Source organism: Candoia aspera, chromosome 2 (assembly GCF_035149785.1).
Source record: "Candoia aspera isolate rCanAsp1 chromosome 2, rCanAsp1.hap2, whole genome shotgun sequence".
Taxonomy (NCBI): domain Eukaryota; kingdom Metazoa; phylum Chordata; class Lepidosauria; order Squamata; family Boidae; genus Candoia; species Candoia aspera.
This window is the reverse complement of record NC_086154.1, coordinates 207,761,896-207,787,946: the sequence shown is the minus strand read 5'-3', so window position 1 is coordinate 207,787,946 and position 26,051 is coordinate 207,761,896. Positions and strand designations below refer to the sequence as shown.

The 26,051-nt window shown below is 40.7% G+C and overlaps 1 protein-coding gene across 2 annotated transcripts in view; it reads left to right on the top strand.

The window, feature by feature from the left end:
- CDC42SE2 (CDC42 small effector 2) overlaps positions 1 to 26,051 on the top strand; it is a 75,319-nt gene that overhangs the window by 31,105 nt on the left and 18,163 nt on the right. For both annotated transcript variants that reach the window (XM_063296720.1, XM_063296721.1), the window contains one exon: positions 8,118 to 8,425. In XM_063296720.1, the coding sequence (XP_063152790.1) occupies positions 8,372 to 8,425 (54 nt within the window). In that variant the 5' untranslated portion in view covers positions 8,118 to 8,371. The remainder of the gene's footprint in view (positions 1 to 8,117; positions 8,426 to 26,051) is intronic.

Genomic DNA, 26,051 nt, shown 5'->3' with positions numbered 1-26,051 from the left:
TGTGTTTTCTGAAGGAGAGTTATCTTTAATAAATAAAGTTATCTTGTAACTTCAAAATATATTAACTGCTAAATGACTTTAATGTGAAGAATTGCATTTATTATGCATAAGAAGGAGGAGCCAGCACTTATTCTAGTAATAATGAAAAAACACTGATTCAACAGTGTCTTATACTCTAGCGGTACAAAGATCTATGTATAGCCAGTTCTATATTTCAGCTCAATAATGTTGCATTCTATGGTGGTTTATTTAGCAGCATGTTCATGCCACAGAACAAAAACTTAATCTCTGATGCCTTGTTATACAACCTGCCAAGTATTTAATGGATACCAAATTTTGCAGGTTATGTGATCCTAGTAGGGAACAGGAGGGAAAGAAGGTATATAGGGCAATTCATGTATGATAGTTAAAATAAACTGCATGATCCATTAACACTAGTGCCATCTGACTCCGGGGCGAAAGATACTGCTTGATATTAGAGCAGGAAAAACTAACTTTTATTAAGTGCCAGAACCTTGACAGAACAAATAAGCTAAATTATCTACTATCTGTTCTTACTAGCCTCTTGCCAGTGAAGCAGTATTGTCCTCATATAATGCTGGTTTTATATGACTGCAGTGCAGCTGCTACTACTACATTTCAACCAGAAAGTAGATTTCCTACATGTAGTGCAGATGGCTTATGAAATTATCACTGTCACGTGCTTATCGTAAAAGCTCATGCATACATTACATGATCAAGAAGTTAGGGATGGTAAGGATTCTTAAAAATATTCATCATTTTCAGATAACCCCTATTTCATACTTTATAAACCTTTCCTTACCAATACAAGAAATTAAAACACATTTTCATGCTCACATATGTCTCCCATTCTTCTCTTTTGTATATGTGGTCTGCAGGATGTTTTCAATCTGCTTGCATGATAACGGAAGACTGTGTGTGTACTTGCAAGTAATCAAATACTTTCTTTAAAAACTGTTTTAAGCAGCTACCTAAAATAGGAAAGGAAATGGCAGAATTGTAGTAAGGATACTTGTTAGTGTGTTTTATAGAGCCACAAAGAATTTTTTTATAGGCCAAGAATGAATTTGGGATTAAATTAAATCAAAACTTCTTAGGAAAGAGTTGATAGCTTCAGTTTTTTTAGCATTGCAACATGTGTTGATAGCATTGCAAAGGAAGGAAAACAAATACAGTTCATGACATCATCTCAAGACACAGAGGTATTACCACTGTCAGAAGAGGCCATTAAGTCCTGGGATAAGAATACCACTCCAAGTGCAAGAACCTGCATGCCATGTTTTTCTTTAAGAAAAAAAACCAATTTTCAAATGTAAGTACTGAAAAAGAAAAATATGCATCAAATGGATCATTTGAATTAAAGATTTCAGATGATTTAATCATCAGATAACCTTCCTCAACTCAGGAATTCTCCAGCTTTTTTGAGCTGCTACAACTACCATCCTCAAGCCTGCAGTGGCTGGCAGTGCTAAAAATGACATATCACAAAACTATTAAATTGTAGAAGTCTGAGAGACTACCATTTTTAAATTGTTTTTAATAGTAGATCTTTCCAATTACAGGTAGTCCTCGTTTAGAGACACCTTGTTTAGCAACCATTCAGTTACAACAGTGGTGAAAAAGTAACTTTGTGACCAATTCTTTGCAGGTCTGTAAAGCAAAGAAAAGCTGAAATGAAGTCATAAGCACAGTCACGGTTTCACTTAGCTTAACAACCAAGTTGCCAGTCCCAGCTGTGGTTGCTAAATGAGCACTACCTGTATCTGCTACGTAAATGGTTTTTCCTGTTACAGGTAGTTCTTGGTTAATGATGGTAATTGGGACTGGAATTTTCATCTCCAAGCAATGTGATTGTAAAGCGCAACCATCACGTGTCCATATTGCTTAGTGACGGCAATCCCAGTACTCCCTGTTGCTGTCATTAAGTGAGGATTGTGGGTTGTTAAGCACTCTGGTAAGGTGCTAGCACCCTCCCCCATCTGGCAGCAACCATGCCTGGCCCTGCTGCGCTCACACCTTGTGGGCTACCCAGGTTCTCCCCCCCACCTGGCAACAGCCATCTGGCCCCACCGCGCTCAGACTGCATGTCACAGGCCACCCACACACCCTCCCCCACCCAGCAGCAGCTATCCCAGGTCTCATCACGCTGCTCCTCACTGGCCACCCACATACCCTTCCCCACCCAGCAGCAGCCTCTTACCTGTATGTTGGCCTGCTTGTGGGGCCAGGGATGGTTGCTGCCATATGGAGGAGAGTGCAAGCGCCTTACCAGAGTGACTTGTGACCTTCCCTGCTGGCTTCCCCATTGTCTTTGCTTGTAGGAAGCCGGCAGGGAAGGTCACAAATGGTGGACACATGACCACAGGATGCTACAACTGTCCTAAGTGCAAGCCAGTTGCCAAGTGCCCAGATTGAGATCACGTGACCACAGGGATTCTGGAAAGGCTGGAACTTCAAGGACCGGTCATAACTGCCACTTGTTCAGCACTGTTGTAACTTCAAACAGTTACTGAATGAGTGGTCATTAAATGAGGACTACCTGTATTGTAGGTACAAGATTCTTTTTCCCAATTTTCTGTCATATTAATCTTACTCAGATATTTACTCTGACAAGCAAAGCAGCATTTTACAGAATGTGGTTAATATAGTGGTTTAATAGGTAGGCAAAGTCCCATTCATACCTATTTAAAGATATTCCATTGAGGTCAGTGGGGCTTACCACCTGTTAATTAGGTTTAGTATTTTTTCAAATCTAGTTACAGGGTAATGCAGCAAAATTCCTCTTGTATTTGGATCACTACCCCAAGTTAAGTCAGACTTGATGCTGTTGGGTTATATTGTCAGATTATTGTAAATGGGCTCAGGATTGGGACTATTCTCTCCTGCTCCCCCGCCCCCCCTCCCAGACAAACACACACAGCACCTTGACTTTTATTGTGGTAGAGGGAACAAACATCACTTGCCAGGCCCATTGGGTGTGAGGCTTTCCCTGCAGCTTGGGTGATAGTGGTGCAGTTGGGGGGGTGGGGCAGAATGAACATGGAGTGGGTTTTGTGGTTTGGTTGATGTGGGATGGAGGTGGTGCTCAGGCTGAGGTGCTGAATGTCTGACAGACATTCGAGTAACCTTGTTATCTGGCATGTCTGTCAGACATTATCTGTCTCTATGTTTGATAGGATGTGTTGGCTTAGAGGTGAGAGGGAGAGGGCAGAGGAGAGCAGTGGCAATGGGCATGGGGACGTATGGTGGGAGACAGTGCAGGGCCACCCATGGGGAAGGCAGCCTTGGTTTCTAAGTCTGATAGTTGGTTCCAGCTCCCTGTACTCAGTCCCAACTCCCTGGTCTCTGGAGCTTCAGTAGCCTCTAACTCTGACTGCTGCTACTTAAAGCTAAGTTGCCTTGTAGTAAAACTGAACTCATACACAGCCTGATCATGGATGAGAGAGCTGACCTGTCTTGCATTACCAAAATCTGGCTGGGTGTGGGGTTGGGGTATGTCCCCCTGTTATAAATGTGCCCTACTGGGTTTCAGGTATGGCACCAGCTGTAACTTCAGGGCAGGGATGGTGTAGTGGTTGTCATCTGGAAGTCTCTGGCAGCCTTTTGGGGCACTGCCCCAGAAATCTCAGATGTGAGATCTTTTTTCTGGGATTGGGCCACAGGGATCAGCTGGGACTGCTGCTCACTTACCTTCTTCCCTACAGGGTAAACAGCATCCCTGCCTAAGCTCTTTGACTCTGTGGCCAAGTTGGAAGTGGAATTCTCCAGGCTGGGGACTTCAACCTGTCTTCTCTGGGCCCAGAGATTGAGGTGACTTGAGAATTCATGGCCACCATGGCAATCATGGACCTGGTCCAATTTTTTAGGGTCCCAATTAGAGGTTACACATTAGATCTGGTTTTTGTCTTGGGGCAGTGACGTGATCTGGGGTTGGGGGTTGTTGCCATGGACAGATCACACCCTTTTGGTCCTGGAGTTCCTCGCAGCCCTCACCCTTCCAGTGCAGGGACGTGAGGCCTATTTGAATTTGGAACTTGGAATTCTTTTTGAAGCTCTGGTGCATGGTTTGGCTTTGATCACAGCTTGGAATGAGCAGGTGGCAGGAGCCTTTGACCAAATTGAACCTGTGCGGACTCTCTGTGATCATGGATCCCTAGAGCTCCTTGGTTTACCATGGAGCCCCAGGAAATGAAGTGACACAAGAGATGCCTACAGCACTGGTGGCAAAGCTGACAGGTAAGAGCCTTTATTAGGACTTATTTTAATTCGGGTATTAAGATTTCTTTAAATTCTTTATAAAATTCCCGTGACAGTCCATCAGGGCCAGAAAATTTTCCACTTTGAATAGAATTAAAGATTTTTTCAAGAGTTCATACATTGTATTTCTTTCTTTTTTCTTGCAATAAGGTTTACCAGCTGAAATTAGGATTTTGCTTAATTAGCTGTCTTTTTATCCTTAATACATAGCTAGTTACCATAACTTGCCTCTGTCAGGTGAAATGTCTGTAACTCCATTTTGATGTTTTAGGTTTCTGCCAAAGACACATGATCAAGGACAGAAAAAAATGGTAATGATATCAGGATGAAAGTAGTACAACAATACACATTCAGACCTTCCTTCCTTCCTTCCTTCATCAGTTTTTGATTCCTGGCAACTGCCTAGGCAAGTCCTTGCAGTTTTCCTGGCAAGGTTTTTTCAGATGTGGTTTGCCACCGCCTGCTTCCTCAGGCTAAGAGAGAGGGACTGGCCCAAAATCACCCAGCTGGCTTTGTGCCTAAGGCAAGATTAGAACTCACGGTCTCCCAGTTCCTAGCTTGGTGCCTTAACCACTACAACAAACTGGTTCTCTATTCAGACATTATAAAAGGTTTTTTAGAATTTCCAGTTGATTGTATAATTTCTGACAGGAAATTATGAAAGATACAGATTTGTGCTTAACCACTACAACAAACTGGTTCTCTATTCAGACATTATAAAAGGTTTTTTAGAATTTCCAGTTGATTGTATAATTTCTGACAGGAAATTATGAAAGATACAGATTTGGTGGCAGGAGGGAAAGTGAGACTAACCAACCTGACAAACTTTGTGGGAAATGAGAATAGAGGGATAATGACACCTTAATACTATGGTCCCAGTGATTTTACAGCTTATGCCAAGAATGTTCTGGTGGCAGGCAGAAAACTCCAGCTGTCCTTCAATTGCCAGAACAAGGTTCTTTTCCTTCTGTGCTCTTCTGGATTGCAGAAAGGGACTGGTCCCATGTTGTCAACCCTTTGTTTTGTAACTGGAAACACACACCTTTCCCACAGCTTGATTCAGGAAGATGGATAATAAGCCTCATTTACGATGACTGTGAAATTGAACAGGTCATTTCTGGGAACTGGCTAATATCTCTTTCTCCCCCACCCCCAAATAAAAAAAACAGAACGCTTATTTTTTAACTAGTGTAACTTGTGAAGTTACCACATGATTCTTTGCTTGAGAGCTGATAATAACTATATATTGACCTTGTTTAATTTTATTTGATGTAATAAACCTGCATTTTTATTGCACTATTGATATGGGCAATTTTAGGAAGTTGGAGTGCACAGTTTGCAGGTATTAGGACCTGCAGATCAGAAATGCACACAAGGCTAGGCACGGTTGCAGCACTTGCTTGAGTTGCCAGCAGATTTTGATTCATTCACCAGAAGCAAGCTTAAGTACAAGTCAAGAGTGGAAAAAATGGCAAACTATACACTCAGCAATTGTGTGAGTTGGCCTTCGGCCTCCTGAAATGTGTCCAGTATATAGTCAATGGTGAAATATTTAGGTTTTCTTTACCATAGAATGCACTCTCTTCTCACTGGAAAAGGAAAGAATTAAAATCTCTCCACTCAGTGTAATAACAGTTGTCCTCTGCTTTCTGACTACATATGGCTTTTGAGTAATAAATTAGTGTTCCTCAATACTCTTCCCATCATAGTTTTCTGCATCCACCCTTCCATAGTCTATCCGAAGTGTATGCATGTATAAGGACACACAACACACAAATAAAATGTAAAGTTGTAATATGGCTTTGTTTTTGTTTCAGCATGATTTGTGACCTCACTTACTATAGCTTAGCTTTGTGAATGAGCCTGGCCACTACAGCTTCTTCAACAAACCAAACATCTTGGCTTAGTGTTGTAAATGAAGTAAGGATACTTCTAAATATCTTCTATTGTGAAATTATGTTGCCCTATTGGCTTCATTTTTATGGGAAACCTAAATAACATTTGTCTGTGGTTTTCTTTACCAAAGAAGACTTTTATTTGGGGAACAAATAATGTTTTCAACATATGTTTTGTTTTTCTCATATCATAAAAATATTAGGAAGGGAGAATGAAATATCTCCTGTCAGTGTGAATAGCTTTATCTGGATACGAGTCAGATGAGAATGTTAGGAATCATTTCTCCTCATTTCAGAAGTGGATGCTACAAACCATCAAACTTGATTATATTATCACTGCAGTATATTATGTGTTGACATACAGCCTGTGTATCACCATAGCTTGGAGGAAAGTGAAGAAAGAAGGTAACTTTGAGATAGGTATCCGTCAGGTTTGAGAATTCTGGGGGATACTGTATATTCACCACTTCTACCAAAAACAATTCTGGTTCACTGTCCCTTCAGAACCAGAGGACTTGAAACAGAGGCACTGCTTGAGACATGCAGAGATGGGAGAATCAGTTGAAAAGGGAAAAATAAGAGATGCTTCTTGTTTCTCATCCTCTTGAAACTTCTTCCCGTTCTTAGTATATAGTGCTAATGCCCCCAGATTCTTAGCCACTTTCAACTCAAAATCTGGTAGGGGAAGAGGGGAGGTCTAAGAGAACGAAGGATTTTTAAATATATATATATATTTTTCCTCCATATATTTACTGGTACCATTCGTATATAGAAGGGTTTAGTTTTGTTTTGATTTCACGGTCCATACCTTTTCTACAAAACAGTGCTAGGGGTTTAATAATTATTACTTTATTTTATTTCATTTCATTTTTATAATTTATAGGCTGGGCAGCTTACACTTTTAAAAAAAAATTGCAAAGGACAAAAAAGAAATAATGCCCCAAAACAGCATACAGTATAACCAAAAACCCAACCCAACCCTACCCCAAAGCCCTCATCCAGCAGGGGCTCACCATTCACCTTGCCCCAAAACCTGGGAAAATAGCCAGATCTTTACTAGCTTCCTGAACATCCTCGGGGTAGGTATAAATTTTTCTTAATGTATACTTCAAGAGATTATAAATTGGCCACATAAAACAGTTTAAAGGACTTTTAATCTTGCATCCTGATACCCTGTACTTTTCTATAACATATTTTGACCCTAGCATACAAGAGTAAGTAAGAGAGAATAGCAAGCATGCCAAATAACTAGAATAAAGCTTCATTAACTTTTCAAAGAATTCAGGTTAGGGATTAACTAGCCCTTCACCCTCACAAAAGAATGGATGGAATCTTGTGTGTGTCAGTTTAGCTTAAGACCTTTTAAGGTAGCAGTTCATGCTTCAAATAATAATCTACATTTTGAAAACTTGATCTCTTTCATCAGCAGAGCAGCAGTAGTCAATTTATGTTAGTCTGACAGCAGGTCAGCTTGAACACAACCAGGTTGCTTAAACACACTTAAATGAGGTTGGAGTATTTAGCTGGCTGGTGACATAAACAAATATTACAGAGATAGAGGGTATTCTAACAGAAACTTAATTGCAATAATAAATAAGGCTGCTGTTAAAGAACTATTACTGTGGGAGGACTATTGTTGTGTCATCTTGTGATACCATGCAGACAATGTTCAAGTGGAATATTTAATATGGCCTTTTTTGGCATTCTTTGAGAACCATATGGAAGAGGAGGGAAGGCAAGATAAATCCACATTTATTCCTTGTGGATCTTACTGTAGAAAAAGCAATCATTTTATATTTAGTTCTGTGTAGTATATAACTTTGTAGAATCTGGAATGATTGGCAATTAAAACCCACAAACTATTAAGTTACAAATGTAACTCTCTTTGTGTAACAAACATATCACATTTTTAAAATTTTCCCTTTTTTGTATTTCTTCTTCCAGGATTTTACTAAAACGCTAATAAATGAAGGAAACTATTGCTTTGGTGATGCTGCAGTCAATACCCTGAGAGATAAAGAAGAGCTACTTTGATGCCAACTTGGTTCATTTTGTAGACAAAGAAGCTTAAAGGACAAATTTTATTTAGCTACTCTGGGACCCCATGCACACTGATTACTAGGACAAGATACCTTTCGGATTGAAGTGTTGTGTCTTGTTCCTAACTTTAAGATTTGCACTTTGAACTGTTGAAAAAAATGAGTGAGTTCTGGTTGTGTTTCAACTGCTGTATTGCAGAACAGCCTCAGCCTGTAAGTATGGATTTTACTTTTCCATGGTTGAATAATGTTCCTTACACTTGATTTGATTTGATTTCTTTTCTTTTTAATGTTTATGTGATCAAAATATTTCTACTGAGTTGTAGGAGCAATTAGTTTGAAGGCATTTTGTGCCATATGCCTTTATATTGATCATTTCTAAATTTTGCTCAGTTTTGGTGTATCTGATGAAAGGGACAGCAATTGACACTTAACATCATATAATCACATCATTTTCTAGCTGTGGTGTACATTAAAATGGAAAATGTAGTAAATGTGGTTATATATACATGCACAAATAGAGCTTATTTGGAATCAGACAGCATTAATAGTAGGTACAGAACAGGAATATTGATGCTCAGGGCAAACTGGAATGCTAAAAAAGCATGCCATTGTTTGCTTTCTATGTCACCAGTTCAGATGTTTTCACTCCTTTTTCCTTCTCTACCTCCCCTCTAAGGCTTCAGTCATAAGAGCACTTATGAGAGTAAGCCCCATTGAACTAGACTTATTTCCAATTAGTTTATAAAATTCCACTAGTAGTCATTGTTCTAAATCCTAGTAATCTTAGTATCACACTGACAGTTGTAATATTGATCAATCTGTTGCAACAAACAGAAGAAGGGAGATTACATAGCATATTGTTTATATACAGTATTTTAGAAAAATAATTACTGTATGTTTGAGTATGTTGTATTTATTAATTTTTCTTTTTAAGGTATTCAGTTAAATAATTTATATGGCTGGCCATCTCACAGTAGTGATTCTGGGCAGTATACAAGGATTAAAACAACAGCTACATACAGTGGCTACATACAGTGACACCTGAGATAAACCGTATGTTCCAATCATAAAAACCACATCATTGTAATGGTTGCCTATTCTGAAACACTATCAGACTCATGAACAGGAATTCAAAGATACCTGATTTATTAAAGAATAGTATGCAGGATCACAGAGAAAGCTGAGAATGATGAAAGCGCGCCAAATTCAAACTAAAAACCCTCGGTGCAAATGAAATCCCTCCCCCCATAGAATCTTCTCACGTTCACAATCCCAGGTGCTCCTAACGGTTTCTGATGGTCTGTGGGAAAAGGCCTTGAACAGATAACATAACCCAAACACATTCCATTGTACTGATTTCACATAGAGAGCTTGGTACAAGGTTTCACAGCAGCTCCCTCCCAAACAGAAACACGCGTCAGCGCCATGGCATGTGAAACGTTATGATGTATAAACTACATTGAATCAGTGAACATGACATACTGCCCCCACAAAAGAAAGATTACATTAAGCAGCAGGCTTTAAAGGATAAGCAAGGTGGAAACAGTTAACTAAATCAGGAGTGTTAACATGGTGAACAGACACCCATTCAGGATGAGGAAAATGTTTCCATTGGACGAGATACTACAGGGTGCCTCGAAGTTTGCGGGAATCAATGATGTCCTTGACTTCAAAGTGTTGTTGGCCGTCAATCATGATTGGAGCAGGAGGAGGAGGTTGAGGGTGCCAGTGTGAGGAGTGGTGCATAGGCTTAAACAAGCTGCAATGGAAAACAGGGTGCAAGCATTTCAAATTGTGAGGCAGGTCCAATTTAATGGTAACTGGATTGATAAGCTGAACAATAGGTAAGGGACCAATGAATTTGGGAGCAAGTTTTTTAGAGGGTTGAGGTGATTTGATAAATTTAGTAGATAGATACACCTGATCCCCAACTTTGAAGTCATGTTGCAAGGAACGATGCTTATCGGTTTGAAACTTGTAAGCAGCCTGGGCATCAGCCAAAGCTTGTTGAATCACCGGCCAGGAATCAGACAGTTTAACAACCCAGTCAGATGCAGAACATGTTTGGGAAGGGGGTTGTGGCAGTTCAGGGATGGGAACAAAGTCGTGACCAGAAACCACGCAAAAAGGGGTTTGTCCGGTACTTTGATGGACAGCATTGTTATAAGCAACTTCAGCAAAAGGTAATAACTCCACCCAATCATCCTGATGGTAGTTAATGTATGCTCTAAGAAACTGTTCAAGAGTGGAGTTCAAAATCTCAGTAGAACCGTCAGTCTGGGGATGGGAAGCCATGGACAGCGCTTGTTTAGTGCCAATCAATTTTAAAAACAATTTCCAAAACTGGGAAGTAAACTGTGTCCTGCGGTCACTGACCAAACGGGAGGGGCTACTGTGGAGGTGGTAGATATGGAGGAGAAATAGGCGCGCCAATTGTGGGGCTGACGGGATGGATGCACATGGAATGAAATGAGCTTGCTTGGAGAAAAAATCTTTTACAACCCAAATAACAGTTTTTTTCTGACTGGGAGGAAGATCCACAATAAAATCCATAGAAATCTCGTCCCAAGGATGGGTAGGACTGGCCACTGGCTGTAAAAGCCCCTGTGGTTTCCCTCCTTTCTGTTTTGACATGGCACAAACAGGACAGGAAGCAACATAGTCTTTTACGTCACGTCTCAATGTTGGCCACCAAAATTGGTGGCGAACCAAATGTAAGGTTTTGACAAAACCAAAATGTCCAGCAAATTTATCATCATGGGAACGCTGCAAAATAGCAGCCCTTAACGTTTCAGGCACATAAAGGCAATGTTGCACCCATGCCAGACCGTTTTCAAAAGAAACAGTATCTCTATTAGCTAGCAACCAAGTGTCAGATTTCAGTGCCTGGAGAAAGTCCTTCTGTAACTGACAAGGAACTTGCACTTTCCGCTTCTCAGACTGGGCTGGGGGCAGGGTCGCCTGTGCACGGGTCTGGCTCCGAGTGACAGCAACCAAGCCTAGTTGTGGTTCAGTGAGAACAGTCCCAACCACATCTGCCACCCGGTCAAGGTCCTGAGGTAAACGTGACAAAGCATTGGCCAGAAAGTTTTTCTTTCCTGGGATAAATTTTAACTGGAAATTAAAATGATTGAAAAACTGAGCCCAGCGATTTTGTTTAGGACTGAGACGCCGGGGGGTGCGAAGGGCTTCCAAATTCCTGTGATCGGTCCAAACCTCGAAAGGGCATTTAGCGCCTTCAAGGAGGTGACGCCAGGTTTCTAAAGCGGCTTTTACAGCAAACACCTCCTTTTCCCAAACATGCCAACAGCATTCAGTTTCGGAAAATTTCCTGGACAGATAAGCGCAGGGTTTTAAGTGATTTTCAGAATCCCTCTGTAACAAAATAGCCCCAACTGAGGAGTCAGAAGCATCAACTTGGACCACAAAGGGGTGTTCAGGATCGAGGTGCTGTAGAATAGGCTCAGCAGTGAAAAGGGTTTTCAACTTTTCAAGTGCTGCCTGGCATTCAGGCTTCCAATTCAGCACGGCTACAGGGTGTTTTACTTTGCGTGTCTCCCCCGAGTCCTTGGTATGGAGTAAATCAGTGAGGGGCAAGGCAATCTCAGCGAACCCCTGGATAAATTGGCGATAATAATTACTGAACCCTAGGAAACTTTGCGATTGCCTCTGGGTGTGGGGACATTCCCAACTTAGAATTGCCTGAATTTTTGCAGGGTCCATCTCAATGCCCTTGTCAGACACTCAATAGCCCAAATAGTCAAGTTGGGTTTTGTGAAATTCATATTTGGAGAGTTTGGCATAGAGTTTGGCATCTCTAAGTTTGCGTAACACCTGTTTGAGGAGGCGTTCGTGTTCCTCCTTGGTTTCAGTGTAAATGAGAACATCATCTAAGTAAACCAGGACCCCTTTAAACAAATGAGCATGTAAAACTTCATTAATCAACTGCATGAAGACTCCGGGTGCCCCTGCTAACACAAAAGGGAGGACTGTGTACTGAAACGATCCTAGTGGGCAATTAAAAGCAGTTTTCCACTCATCCCCAGCTCTTATGCGAATGCGGAAATAAGCTTCACGAAGATCGAGCTTGGAGAAAATCTTGCCCTTTGACAAATGAGCTAACATGTCCTTCATGAGAGGGAGAGGGTACTTGTTGACAATAGAGACAGAATTTAACCCACGATAGTCCGTACAGAGTCGAAGCATGCCGTCTTTCTTTTCCCGGAATAACACGGGCCCCAGCTGGGGAATTAGCAGGTTCAATAAATCCCCTGGACAGATTTTTGTCAATGAAGTCCCGTAATGCCTCAAGCTCCTTCTGAGTCATCGGATAAATTTTTGGCTTGGGCAATTGAGCATTGGGGACCAACTCTATTGCACAGTCAATTTTCTGGTGGGGTGGGTAGCTGATCTGCTTCCATCTCCCCAAATACGTCTGCAAAGTCTTGGTATTGATCAGGCAAGCCTTCTAAATGTGCCAAGTTAGGGCGTGGCATGGCGATTGCAGCCCTTCCAACCCCCGCACGTGCAACTATCTCTGCTGTAGGAGCTTGGTAAAATCCATCTTTAAAAGTCACAGTTCTCTGCTCCCAGTTTATATAGGGGCTTCGATAGGTCAACCAGGGGATCCCCAGGATTACCAAGGGGTGGCCAACAGGTGCCACCACGAATTTCAAAGTCCCACGGTGGCTGCCCATTTGCATTGCCACAGTTCCAGTGAAATGGGTTGCAGGCCCCCCACCCCCACCGTTGAACCATCCAACTGTGTGAAGATCAAAGGCTGCTGGAGGGGGAAGCTAGGCAGGTCCAAAGCAGCAACCAGATCAGGTTGAATTAAACACCTGGATCACCCAGAGTCCACTAAAGCCCATACCTTTAGTTTTTGTGCGGGAACCCAATTTCACTTTCACTGCTAAAGTGGGACAGTCAGCACTCACCATAGCATCTTCATGCCCATCCTCCTCCACCTGCCTGCAGGCACTCTTCATGGTAGGTGGCTGGCGTTTCCTGCCGGCTCCTTAGAGTCGTCTTCAGTCTCTTCCAAAAAGTAGATTACTTCCTCAGCGTCAGCTGTACCTGTGGCTGCTGTCATCCGCCGCGAGGGGGGGGCAATTTGGCTGGCGGCTTCCCCACTCACTTTCCAGCTTTAGCTTTTGAGCAATCAGCAGCTCGGTGGCCCTCCTTTCCGCATCGGAGACACTGAACCCTCGCATAGCGTCTATCTCTCTCCTCATCCCAAGCTCTATAGCTTGGCCGGGCAGCAGTCATAGCACTTCGGGATCCCCTCATGATGGTGGGTGGTCTTTCAGATTTTCTAGTTTGCATGAAGGTATGCTGAGCGTGCTCAGCCTTGCCTGCCAGACAGATCCAGTCGTACAATGACTCTGGGTCATCTCTACACAACGCCCACCGTAGGACGTCCTGGTTGAGTCCCTCTTTAAACCGTTCTATTAGAGTTGACTGAGACTGGTCAGGGATTTTCCCAGCTAGAGCCTTAAACTCTAGGGCGTAATCAGCTACGGACATTTGGTCCTGGGTAAGATCCTTCAGCGCCTTCTTAGCTCTTGCCTTGGCCAGAGGATCCTCAAAATGCAGCTTTAACGCCCACATGAAATCATTGAAATAATTAAGTGCAGGGGAGTCAGCATCATTTAATTGAGCATACCAGTCAGCCGCTCGACCCTTCAACTTGGTGGCAATGGTAGTTATCTTAGCCTCTTCGGAAGGGAAGTATGCTCCAAACTGCCTCATGTAACTTTTAGCATTAGTTAAAAAGAAAGATAACTTTGTTGGATCCCCATCAAACTTGACAGAAAAGTCTCTCACCCCCACTCCGGTTGGAGCGGAATCGGCAGCTACTTGAGTGGTTGGGCCCCAGGTTACAGTAGCTTTCCCTCTTTGGGGTGGGGACACTGGTGATCAAGCCCTGCGGGGTGGGGATTCATCCCAGAGCCGTCTCCAGCCCCGCTCCGCCAGCGGTCCAGATGGGAGGATGGGGGATGGTTGCGGGAAGCTGGGATCTCCTCCGGGCCTCTCCTGCCCCTCCAATGACAGAGACAGCTTTCTTAGCATGTACTCTATCGATTCTATTTTGGCCTCCATCACTCTTAGCCTTTCAGGGGTTTGAGAGTCCTTCCTCCCTTGTGTGTTCGGCTTTCTCTCTGTTGACACCATAGTAGATTCTTTGTCTGGGGTTAGCGGGAACCAATACTTCCAGGACGCCCCCGACGTCCCTGGCTGGGGTTGTGATCAACTCTGCGAGCAATTCGCTGGGTGCTGGTTGCTCTGGCTCTTCCCCATCGTTAGATTCCTCCACATCAGAATTGGAACTCGATCCATTCCGGGAGTCTGAAGGTTCTGGGGTGAGGTTCAGTTCTCCTCTCTTGACCGTCAACTCGGGCATCAAGCTAGCCGTCTCCTCAAGTCCCCCGGTCGTGAGCGGACTCAGCCATCGTTAACTATTTTCCCTCGCAAGAAACTGATCTTGGTAGGAGCTAACAGTACAACTTTGGGGATTCTCAGCTTTATGTAATGCTTGCCTATTCTAAAACACTATCAGACTCATGAACAGGAATTCAAAGATACCTGATTTATTAAAGAATAGTATGCAGGATCACAGAGAAAGCTGAGAATGATGAAAGCGCGCCAAATTCAAACTAAAAACCCTCGGTGCAAATGAAATCCCTCCCCCCATAGAATCTTCTCAAGTTCACAATCCCAGGTGCTCCTAACGGTTTCTGATGGTCTGTGGGAAAAGGCCTTGAACAGATAACATAACCCAAACACATTCCATTGTACTGATTTCACATAGAGAGCTTGGTACAAGGTTTCACAGCAGCTCCCTCCCAAACAGAAACACGCGTCAGCGCCATGGCATGTGAAACATTACGATGTATAAACTACATTGAATCAGTGAACATGAGAATCATCAGCACAGTTTACCTAACTGCCCATCCCAGATGCCTCGGGAAACAGCCAGGTCTCCAGTGCCTTGCAAAAGGCTAAGAGGGCCGAGGCCATCCAGAACTCCAAGGGAATGCTGTTCCACAGGGGAGGCATCACAGAGAAGACATCTTTAGGGTGTCACTGAAATGACATTGTTTCATAGCGGGGACCCAGAGCATGCCCTTTCTGCTAGATCTAGCGGGGTGAGCAGAAACAATGGGCAGGGCCACAACTAGGGTCTGTGTCACGTAGGGCAAACATGGATTCCACACCCATTTTGGCACCCCCCAGCACTCATTTTGGTGCCCCCCCAGCGTGGCACCCAGGGCACATGCCCACTTGCCCCTCCCCCCAGTTGCAGCCCTGACAATGGGAAAGAGTGATCTGGCAAGCAGCCTGGCATTATGCTGTGTAGGGCTTTATAGGTGATAACCAGCGCCTTGAATCGCACCCGGAAGCCTACTGGGAGCCAGTTCAGATTGTGAAGCAGAGGTGTTATATGAGTGTGATGAGAAGCACTGAAAATTGCCCACACTGCTGCATCCTGGACAAACTGCAACTTCCAGATGTTCTTCAAGGGTAGCCGCATGTATGGGAAGTGATTAAGGTATGAGTCACTGTGAGCAAAGCTTCCTAGTCTAGGAATCAATGCAGTTGTTGCACAAGATGAACCTGTGCAAAGGCTCCCTGTAGCCATGGCTACTACCTGCTCGTTGAGCAGGAACCGTGAGTCCAAGAGGACCCCTGAATTGCACTGACTCTCACTGGGGAAATGTACCGCTAGGCAGAGTTAAAGATGGAAGAACTCTGGATTTGTGTGGGGGTGGGGTCTTAAAACCCACAGACTTTCATTCTTGCCAGGGTTGAGCCAAAGCCTGTTCCCCCCCCCCCCCCATCCAGACCCTCATAGCCTCTAGGCACTGGGAAAGGATCTCGATTCCATCACTTGGTTGGCTCAGGGTGGTGATGTACTGCATACTGACAATACCTCACCCTATGCCTATGGATTACCTCACCCAGAAGCTTTCCCATGTTAAATAGGCGTGACAAGAGAGTAGAACCCTGAGGCACCCACAAAACATCCTCTCCCATCCACCAACACCAACCAGAAGCAGCCCCAAAGAAATGAGGAGAACCACTGTTACACAGTGTCTCCCACTCCCAATCCCTAAACCAGTGCAGAAGGATACCATGATTAGTAAGCATGAACTCAAAAGACAGTAGCATCAGGAGCAAAGACGGGAAGCATTTAAGTTAAACAGGCAAAAAGTAGTTTGAAATACTCAGACTCAAGTTTAAGATATGCATAAGTTTTAAAACTATTTTCAAAGTCACAGTATTCTGAGGAACCCACTTTGCCCCCCAAAAGCATATAGAAGTCATTTTTATGTTAAGGTTTTTCCCAATTTTCATGAGGGAAAAGGTCAGAATAATGCCTGTGACTCAGTATCTTCCAAATAATGATAATTGAATTAGAAGGTAAATAACCACACAGTAAATGTCTATGCAAAAATGGCTTTGCATTTATTTAGTAATGTCTCAAATATTTGTGGAAATTAAAGCTTAGATGCACTGCTGTGACTGGCAAAGAAAGTAATTTTAGAAATGCTAACAAGAATTTTCTAAAAATGTTAATAATTTTTATTTATTACTGGACAGGCTACTCCTCCACTCTTTAAACTGAAAATGTGACCAGATGCTTGCTTTAATGAGAAAACTTTGGGAGGGTTTCATATTTTGGATGCCTGACTAGAGAGTTAATGCCCTCTTAAAAGTCAAATGTAGGTTTTGAAATGTTAGGCTAGGTAGGTAGGTAGGTAGAGCTGCACAGTCTCCTTAGAGCTACATTGTTTCATATTGCAGGTAAAGAATTTCATAGACACACAACATAACCTTTTCTAATATGGAATAACTGCTTTCTGAAATGCTCAAATGTCCAGACATGCAGTTCCACACACACTTTTTCATATTGAAAATACAAAACAGCTCTTAAATTCAGTGTCTTCAATTGTGTTAGTCCCCAAAGTTCTGATTTTTTTTAGTTTAGATATTCAATTACTTAAAGAATTTGTACTTTGCTTATGAAGACACATTTTTTCACAAGTTCTTGAAGCAAAATGTTAATGTTTTATAATAATAATAATAATAATACACTGTAATAACAAACATGAACAAGAAATTAGCAAAAGGTTTAGTTTCGCACCATTAGGCTAGCAAGTCCAAGGGTTTTCCAAAGTTCTATGTAACTCATGCAGACTTATTGAGAATTACCAAAACCAAGTTAGAATGTAAAGTCTGAGAAATGAGGCAAAGGTTAGCAGTGCAAGATGCAATAATACAGAACGATAAGAAGTAACAAGCAGAAATATTGGGATAGCAAGAAACGCATTGAACTATAGTTTAGCTGTGGGCCAGACTGCTCCTTCCTCCCATGCCTCAGAGACACATGAGATTTTAAGATTTAAAAAATAACTTTTGGGGGTGTTTATTAAAACTTCTTTTTTGCTTGCAGTATTTGGCACTTACACAACATGTTAGAGCATCCAATGCATACTACATGAGAGAGAATGAACTAAGGCTGTTTTTTCTCCCAACTTTAAATATAGCATTTTGGAAAAATTACCTTAATTAAATAATGAGATATACATTTAATAAAGTTAGTAAAGAAGCATTTTTCTCTGGCAGTTTATCCAACCTTTTATTGCCTAAAATTCTAAGTAATAATTAGATAAATATAATTTACATTGGATCCTAGTTTTATTTTTTAAAATATATATCATGATCCTGATCTGGTGATTATTCTTGTATCCTAGCAATGCATTATATATGTAGCATATTCTCAAATGAAATATTTTTCCTATTCACATAAATAGAAAGGACAGTTTTATACTCCTAGTGTTTTCCCTTGGAGTTTACAAGTTTTTAACATAATGTCCCAGTACTTCCAGAAAAAAAATATGTCTGACTATTGCAGATTAAAAAAAAAACTTTTTAGACTACAGCCCAGTACAAAGGGCCAAACTAAACAAAATGTTAAACTGTATTATTGCAATTAATCTGTATATTCATAAAAATGGAAATAGCAGCTTCACAGTCAAGATTCAGGATATGAGATAGAGTTGGGTAATCTTCTCTTTCTTGGCCCCAGTGAGAACATTGGAGAACAGCTTCCATTGGTACATACTAACCTCGATTTAGCCCCTATTCATTCCCAACACCTAATAAAAAATGTAAAGTGATGCATGCAAATTGCAAACTTGCAAGCATCTTTTATTTTTTTGGCTCTCAGTGTAAACATTTGGGCATGGCTCCTTTCACTAAGTCCCTTGCAAATATGCATAATATGAGGTTGGTCATTTAAAATATTTTTTTCAGAACAGGGAAAGTCTAATCAGGACTGATTAGAACTTTGTATATGCAGCCCCACCCCTTTTTAACTGTGATTCTATTTAATCTGAGGTCAGTATACTGTATATGGCCTGACATAATATCTCAAATCAATGTATCCATCTTCTAGTCAACAATTAATAGGTGAATGTTGCCCAGTTTGTGAATATATATATATTTATTGTGCCAAGTTAAAACATGAAAATGTTTCTTCCTACAAACTAATCTATAACAGTGCTAGCTTGTTGCTTCTGTGAATGCTTGTCTGGGCAGTGACAACCTACTGTATATTCCTCTGGGTGCAGCAGAGTGAATAGTCAGAAAGAAACATGGAAGAAATGGCCCAGGTAGATAGCTTACAGGCCCCTGGCAGTAAAAAAAAAAAAAAAGTCTTCAGATTTTGCCTGAAATTAGATATGCTACATAAGCCAAATCATTTCCCAAAACTTGAATTTCCTTTCTGATACTTCCATAATGGAAAATATTTGAATTTTGTTTAAAGTGTATTTGTCTAGTGAACAGTTTTGTGACTCCAAGGGGAATTAAATGCCTCTCATCATTTCTAAACAATTCACTAAGCAAATGTTCCTTATTTCTTGTCATTAAACAGCAGGTAGATTGGACTAGGAGATTTGGGGAGAGGGAAGAGGGCAAATGTGTTCGTGGAAGATAATAGGTATCAAAAAGAACATGGGTGAAAGAAGCCGCTGTTCTGCTGGAACAGGATGACTAGCCAGAAAAAAAACGAAGTAGGGTGCAATATGGCAACAGATTATGCCCAGCTGTTGTGCTGACAACCAATACACAATCCTAATAATCATTCTCTCATTGATTCTGAATGGAGTAAGAAGTATATGTCCAGGAAAGAGGAGAAAGCACTAGAAGGAACATTGCTAACCCTTTTCAGACCACTTCTGTTCATCAGAACTTTGCAGCAAGATGGTTGTCTACTCTGGAGTTCCTCATTCAGAAGTTTAAATGCAGTCTTCTGGAATGATAAGAGCCCTGCTAGACCAAGCTTCCATCTTATAGGTCTCATGGTGGTTCACTCTGTGTTCCTGGAAGCAGGACTAAAGACAGCAGCCCTCCCTACTACTATTCGTCAGCATGCAAATTCCACAAACACAACTAACCAATGAATCAGTTAAATATTTAATTTCTTTTTAAGGCTATGTTATATTAGGAAATTGGTAGGAAATCATATGGTAGGAAATTCCATAAACTTATAGAGTATTACATCTGTTCTGGATCTCTTCACCATCTTTCTTTGGAATACCCAGAATTCTACTTTTAAAAGCTAGCAAGAAAGATTCCCTATTTTACAATGCAAGGCAAACTAATTTCTTTCATAAAGTTTGAAGGAGAACTTTTATGAATATCTGTGACTAAAAAGGCTTTTTATCTATAATATGTCTATAATTTATAATATATCTATGAATAAAAAGGCTTTTGATGAAGCTTAATGTATCCTGCATAGCATAGCTTCTGATGATTTGGATTAGTATTAAATTTTAGTAGACAAAAGGGAGGCAAAGAAAAAGATTGAATTGCCATGTGACTGCCTCTCTTAGCGATGGCAATCCCGGTAGTCCTTATTGCCATCATTAAATGAGGACCTCCTTGCAGCTTCCTGCCAGCTTCCAACAAGCAAAGTCAATGGGGAAGCCATCAGGAAGTCGCAAGTCCCAGGCGGCTTGCAAGCAGGCTGGCAGGTGGGTAAATGGCTGCTGCAGTGTGAGCGTGGGTGGGTGGGTGGTGGCTGCTGCTGGGGGTGGGAGGGCATGCTGGTGGCTGCTGTGACAATATGTGAGCGTGGCTGGGCTGGGGTCAGATGCTGCCAGAGGTGGAGGGTGCCCCAGTGGCCAGGCCAGGGGTTGCTGCTGCTGGGTGTGGGAGGGTGTGCCAGTGGCTACTGTGGCTGAGTCGGGGGTGGCTGCTGCTGGGTGTGGGAGGGTGTTGTCATGGTTCCTGTTCCAATGTTCCTGGAAAATATCGTAACGGGTTCCCATGCCATGGTGCTGACACGAGTTGCTATATGGGAGGGGGCTGCTCCTGTTCCTTATACCAGGCTGCGATGCGAGGAGTGAAGAATGAAGAATGCATGTTTGGGTTATCTCGCCTTGTCAAGGACGTTTCCCGCAGACCAGCAGGAACGTTAGGGGCACCTGTGGGCATGGAATTGTACTGACTTTGGGGGGAGGGACTGGGGTTTTGGGGTTTTATTGGGAGACATCCCACTCTTTTACTATTCTCAGCTTTGCTTGTGATCCTGCATGCTATTCATTATTAAATCAGATATCCATGAAAGCCTTGTGTGAGTCTGATAGTGATTTTGAATGCGCAATCTTTACCATTGTGCAGGTGGCTACCATGGGGCTCCCCAGGATCTTGTAATTCTCAGGAGAAAAAGTGGCAGGAGTGGGAGCGACTTACAGGAGCAACTTGCAACTTTTCCTCCTGACCTCCTGACTTTGCTTGTGAGAAGCTGGCCGGGAAGGTTGCAAATTGTGATCACGCAACTGTGGGATGCTGCAACCATTGTAACTGTTAGCTGGTTACCAAGTGCCTGGATCATGATCATGTGACCGCAAGGGTGCTGGGACAGCTGGAACTTCAAGGATAGGTTGTAAGTACTACTCGTTCAGTGTCATTATAACTTCAAACAGTCACTGAATGAGTGGTTGTTAACCAAGGACTACCTGTAATAGAGAAGGAATTAGAAGTAGCAGAAATATTGGGAGAAAGTGACCATTTAATTCTTCTTGACTTTAAGGTGAGTGTACATTTATTTTGGAGTTTGAAAAAAGTAGCTAGAATAAACTCAAAACAATTATATTGCATGTCAGGAGAAGGTAGTAGTAGTAGAAGCTCAAGATGGGTGAGTTCCTAAAAAAAAGGATAATAGCATAATTGCAAATAATTCCAATAAGGAAAAAGAAAAAGAAAAAGAAGACACCAGGAGAAAAAGAAGACACCAGAGTTTGCACAAAAAGGTTTAGTGAAGATCTGAAAACAAAGCTCATAAAGGAAGTAGAGAGAAAAATCACTAAGGAAGAGTACAAAAGGGTACTTTGGAATTGTTGAGATTATAACAGAAAGATTAAACCTCAAAATGAACTGAATTTGATGAAGAATGCGAAGAAGAATAAAAACAATATTTTAAGGTACAATATTCTTCAAATATGTAAAAATTAAAAGGAAAATGATATATCATCTGCTAAATGAAGATATCAAAATTCTAACAGGTAACAAAGGCAGAACTACTCTTTTGTCTTTGTCTTCTCCAACAAGAGACTATACGTTTCATCATGCAGTTGTGAAAAGCAGAATGAAGAGGCAGAACTGAAACTTGAGATTGATAGAAACATGGTTAAGAAATCCCAACTTACTTTGAATGAGTTTAAGTCTCCAAGGGCAGCTCAACTGCATTTTAGGGCACTGTGAGAACTTGATGATGGACTTGTCAAACATCTGTTCATTATCTTTGAGAAATCCTGGGAAAGAGGAGAAATGCTAGATAACAGGAGGAGGGCAAATGCTACCCATCTTCAAAAAGGGAAAAAACAAGTCTGGAAAGAAGCTTGCATAGAAAAGCCTGGAAATGTGAACTTTTCCTTCTTTTATATGTCTGTAGAAAGCATAATTGTAGTAGGTAGAAAAAAAGCAACGCCCCCCTCTCCTGTTTTTTTTTTTTTTTTTAAAGCTTCTGGAAGAGTTTCTGGAAGATGCCATTTGTTCCTGTATAGCAGATTTGCAATTGTTCTAGATAAGATTCTTGATGAAAATGTTTATGTTCCTTTTTATTTTGTGTTGATTAGAATTCACTGTGAGTTTTGTGTTCAGTTCATGGCATCACTCTTTAAGGAGTTTCCAAAAACATTGGAACAAGTAAATGCCACAGCAGTCAGGCTGCTTACAGGCTAATAGCTAAGGCAACCTATTGGTATTGCTTCTTTATATCCTCATGTTGTCACAGGGGTTGGTTTGGAGAAGTTGAGCCAATTAACTCTCAGCTCAACTCCCTCTCCAAAGGAATCACTGCAAAAATGTGTGGGCATTTCTCACTGTCTGGTAGTGACACATTTTCTTCCCAGTTCCTGCCATATCTCCCCTTTCTCCAAATGCCTGAATGGCTATAGAGGTCAAAGACTCCCCAGTTCTGGGACCATTGATCTATGCAGTTCGTGCAGATGATTTTTCTCCTCCTATGTTCAAAATGCAAATCTAGAGAAACTGATCTAAGTGCCACAGGGACCAAAAGTAATGTGACTGAGCAGACACACTTATTGTAGAGGTGTTACACTTTTGCACCATTTCTTAGGAAGGTGGACTGTCATTTTTGTCTTACAGTACAGGTGTTCCATAGGCAGTGTAGGTGGGTGGGAATAGATTTCTCAGAATGGGTAAACAGCTCTCTCTTTATCTCCCTGCTGTCCAATTAAAATTATATGTCTATGCCATCCAGCTAATCACTTTGAGCAAATCTTACTCTGTTGCACTCTTTCTAGTTGGTGAATTAAACCAATTGAGTTTCTTGTCTGTCAAGCTCATAATTGAAACATTGAAACAGAAAATTCCCTCTAGAGCAAAGAAATGTTTGAAAATGCCCTAGATATGCTGCAGTTCTTGAGAGGTATTTATCTACTGACACCAATTATAGAACAGAATAAATATCAAATCATTACCATGTATCAGTATTTATCAATATACTATATTAGTTCACCTTTTCATGTTCTGCTTGATTGTGGGAAGGTTCATATGAATAAAGTAAGAGTCCTATTTATAATTGAATTATATATCAGTTTGACAGAGTAGCAGCTCAGAGTATTAAGTAATGTGGCTTGAATTAGTCCTTTGATGTCAGAGGGCCACACTCAAGGGATGTATAAGTGTAAGGTTGTTGTTAACTCTCTTCACTTTTCTTGCAATACTGTGCTAGGGATCTTAGGTTGAATTGAAAGTTGTGTGAGAAACATGCTAAGTAAGGATTGTAGAACATTAGAGTTTGTATGGGAAACCTTCTATCTGCTGAGAGGGAAAAGTATTTCCACAAGTATTATTACTCAAGTTTGAAGCAATAGACAGATTTGGGGCCATTTCTGTCACTTAAACCTCTTCCACTAGGCTGAAACAGCATTCAATGAGCTGAAAGTCCTGAAAGCAATTGCAGATAAACATTTGAAGATTTAGAGGGTGAAATGGGATTTTCCATTTCCCCACCCGCCAAATACTTTTTTTGAGAGGTTTAATAATTACAACTTTTTTCCTCAGTGTTTTCTTTATACATTAAAGAAATGTTTGAGCTGTGAAAGAAATACGAAAGAATTCATGTTAGGAAATATACCAAACCAAATGATAAAACGTTTGGTATATTTCCTAACATAAAGCTTGTAAGGCTGTTTCAATATAGGAAATCCTTTACTTTTAGAAGCTCATGGAATTATAAAAAAAAATAAAGGATCAGAAGCAGTAAATGTTGATAATTACAGTATTTCAGATTCTTAAAATGAAACTGATGAGACAATGTTTCATGTAGCTAAATGTAAGTTGCAAGATTTGATGGTCTTCTTTTTTTCATTTTTTGTGAAAATCAGCATGTTCTGCATCTTTCTAAAATACAAAATTTGCTTTGTTTTTTCCACATTAATGCCTTTTTCTGTTTTAGTATTAAATTTTATTTGTCAACCTCTCTTAGTCAAGCAAAAAGGAAGATATGCTACATTCCTACATGTTCAACTTCTAGCTCAGTATCTATCCCTCCTAAATTTGAATAATTTAATAAATTTAATCAATACATATATAAATATTTGAATAAAGTATATTTTCAATTATATGAACAAATTAGAAAAAGTGCTCAAATTGGACATTTGTCCCAAAGTGCCAGTTTTTCTGGGGGAAATAACCCCAGAATGGTCCTGTTTTTCTGTTGCTTCCAAATTTGACTTGATTTAAATGGCCCAATTTGGAGGAGATATGTTTGTTTCTTTAAGCCTTACTGACTTTCTCTCATGTTTTAATATGGAATTTTGCATAAAGTATCAGATGCCTAAGTATGTTTTACATGTCACTGTGTATACTAGATCTTTTAGTCTTCAATTCAACAATATGATTATGTTTAAAACATTTTTCCAAGATGACAATATAATACCTTCTGGAGAAGCTTTAGGATATGTGATAAGAATTATTGGCTGGACAAAAGAGCAGTCTGTTGTCAAGACTAGATTAATTGCAGTTTCCAGTTCCTATAATTTGCTGACTTGCTGATCCATAGAGGAGAAGCATTTCAGGTTCACGACAGGTTAGATATTACTTATCTTCTATTAGAATAGGAATTTAAAGAAACCAAATGTCTAACCATTTATGGAAAACAGTGAAGGCTCTGTTAAGATTTCTTGCCTGGACGAATAAATGGAGAAATGGGACATAGACAGAGAAGACATGTGGTTTATTATATGTTGCAGACAGAACCTGCAACACAGAGAACTATCCATGGAAAAGCCAGGCTGATAAAAGTGAAAGAGACAGTGCCGGCTCTGTCTTGCCTTGCCTTAGGGCTACAAAATTCTGGATGACCACAAGATGGTTGCAAAGAGAGTGGGTTCCCTGTATGTCTTTGCTGCTATCTCATGGTCATCTGGACTGCTGCAGTCCATATCTGATGCTCCTACCTTCCTTATATCACGTCTATAACTTTCAACAGTTTTACAATTACCTTGTGACTGAGATTAAGATTAGGAAAGTTATAATATGCAATTTAAATCACACAAATTTATTTTAAATAAATTATTTACTTAAAGCTTTGTGTTTTATAATTCCTAACAAGAATCTGTAATGCCTGGCTGCTGTAACATTGAAACATTTGGTTTGCAACTAAATAAAGTATTTATACTATCTAAAAGCATAATCTAAAACATCTGGCAATATAGTAGCCAATATGCTTTTTTTGTACTATATAATCATATCTGCTCAGAAATGGGGCGAAGGCTGAACTATAAAATTAATGGGCTTCAGTATGGCTCCTTGTACACACAAGGAACATATGTGTGAAGATGAGCTGCAATCCAACAGAGAGTTAGTGTGCTAGGCTGTGGATCAGTGCCCAGAACTTTACAAGTTCAAGGATGACATTTATGAAGCAAAACAGTATTTACTCATAAATGGGAAGTAAATGTCCATGTTATTTGCCAGACATAAATATTCTTAATTGCAATAATAATTATATGGCTACTTGGCATACATTTACAATATTTGCCTCAGAAGTCACATGACTTTCTCTTTTTTTCTTCTATACAGAAGGCTTTAATTTCAAAAGTCTTTTATTTTATTTTATTTGTTTAATGTTTATCCCGCCTTTATTATTTTTATAAATAACTCAAGGCAGCGAACATACCTAATATTCCTTCCTCAGAGAACTGTTGAAAATGAAATGTGTTTCTATTCACATTTCATTTAAAACCATTTTAAATTTGTTTTTTTATTGTATAAGAGTAAGCAACTGAAAGAA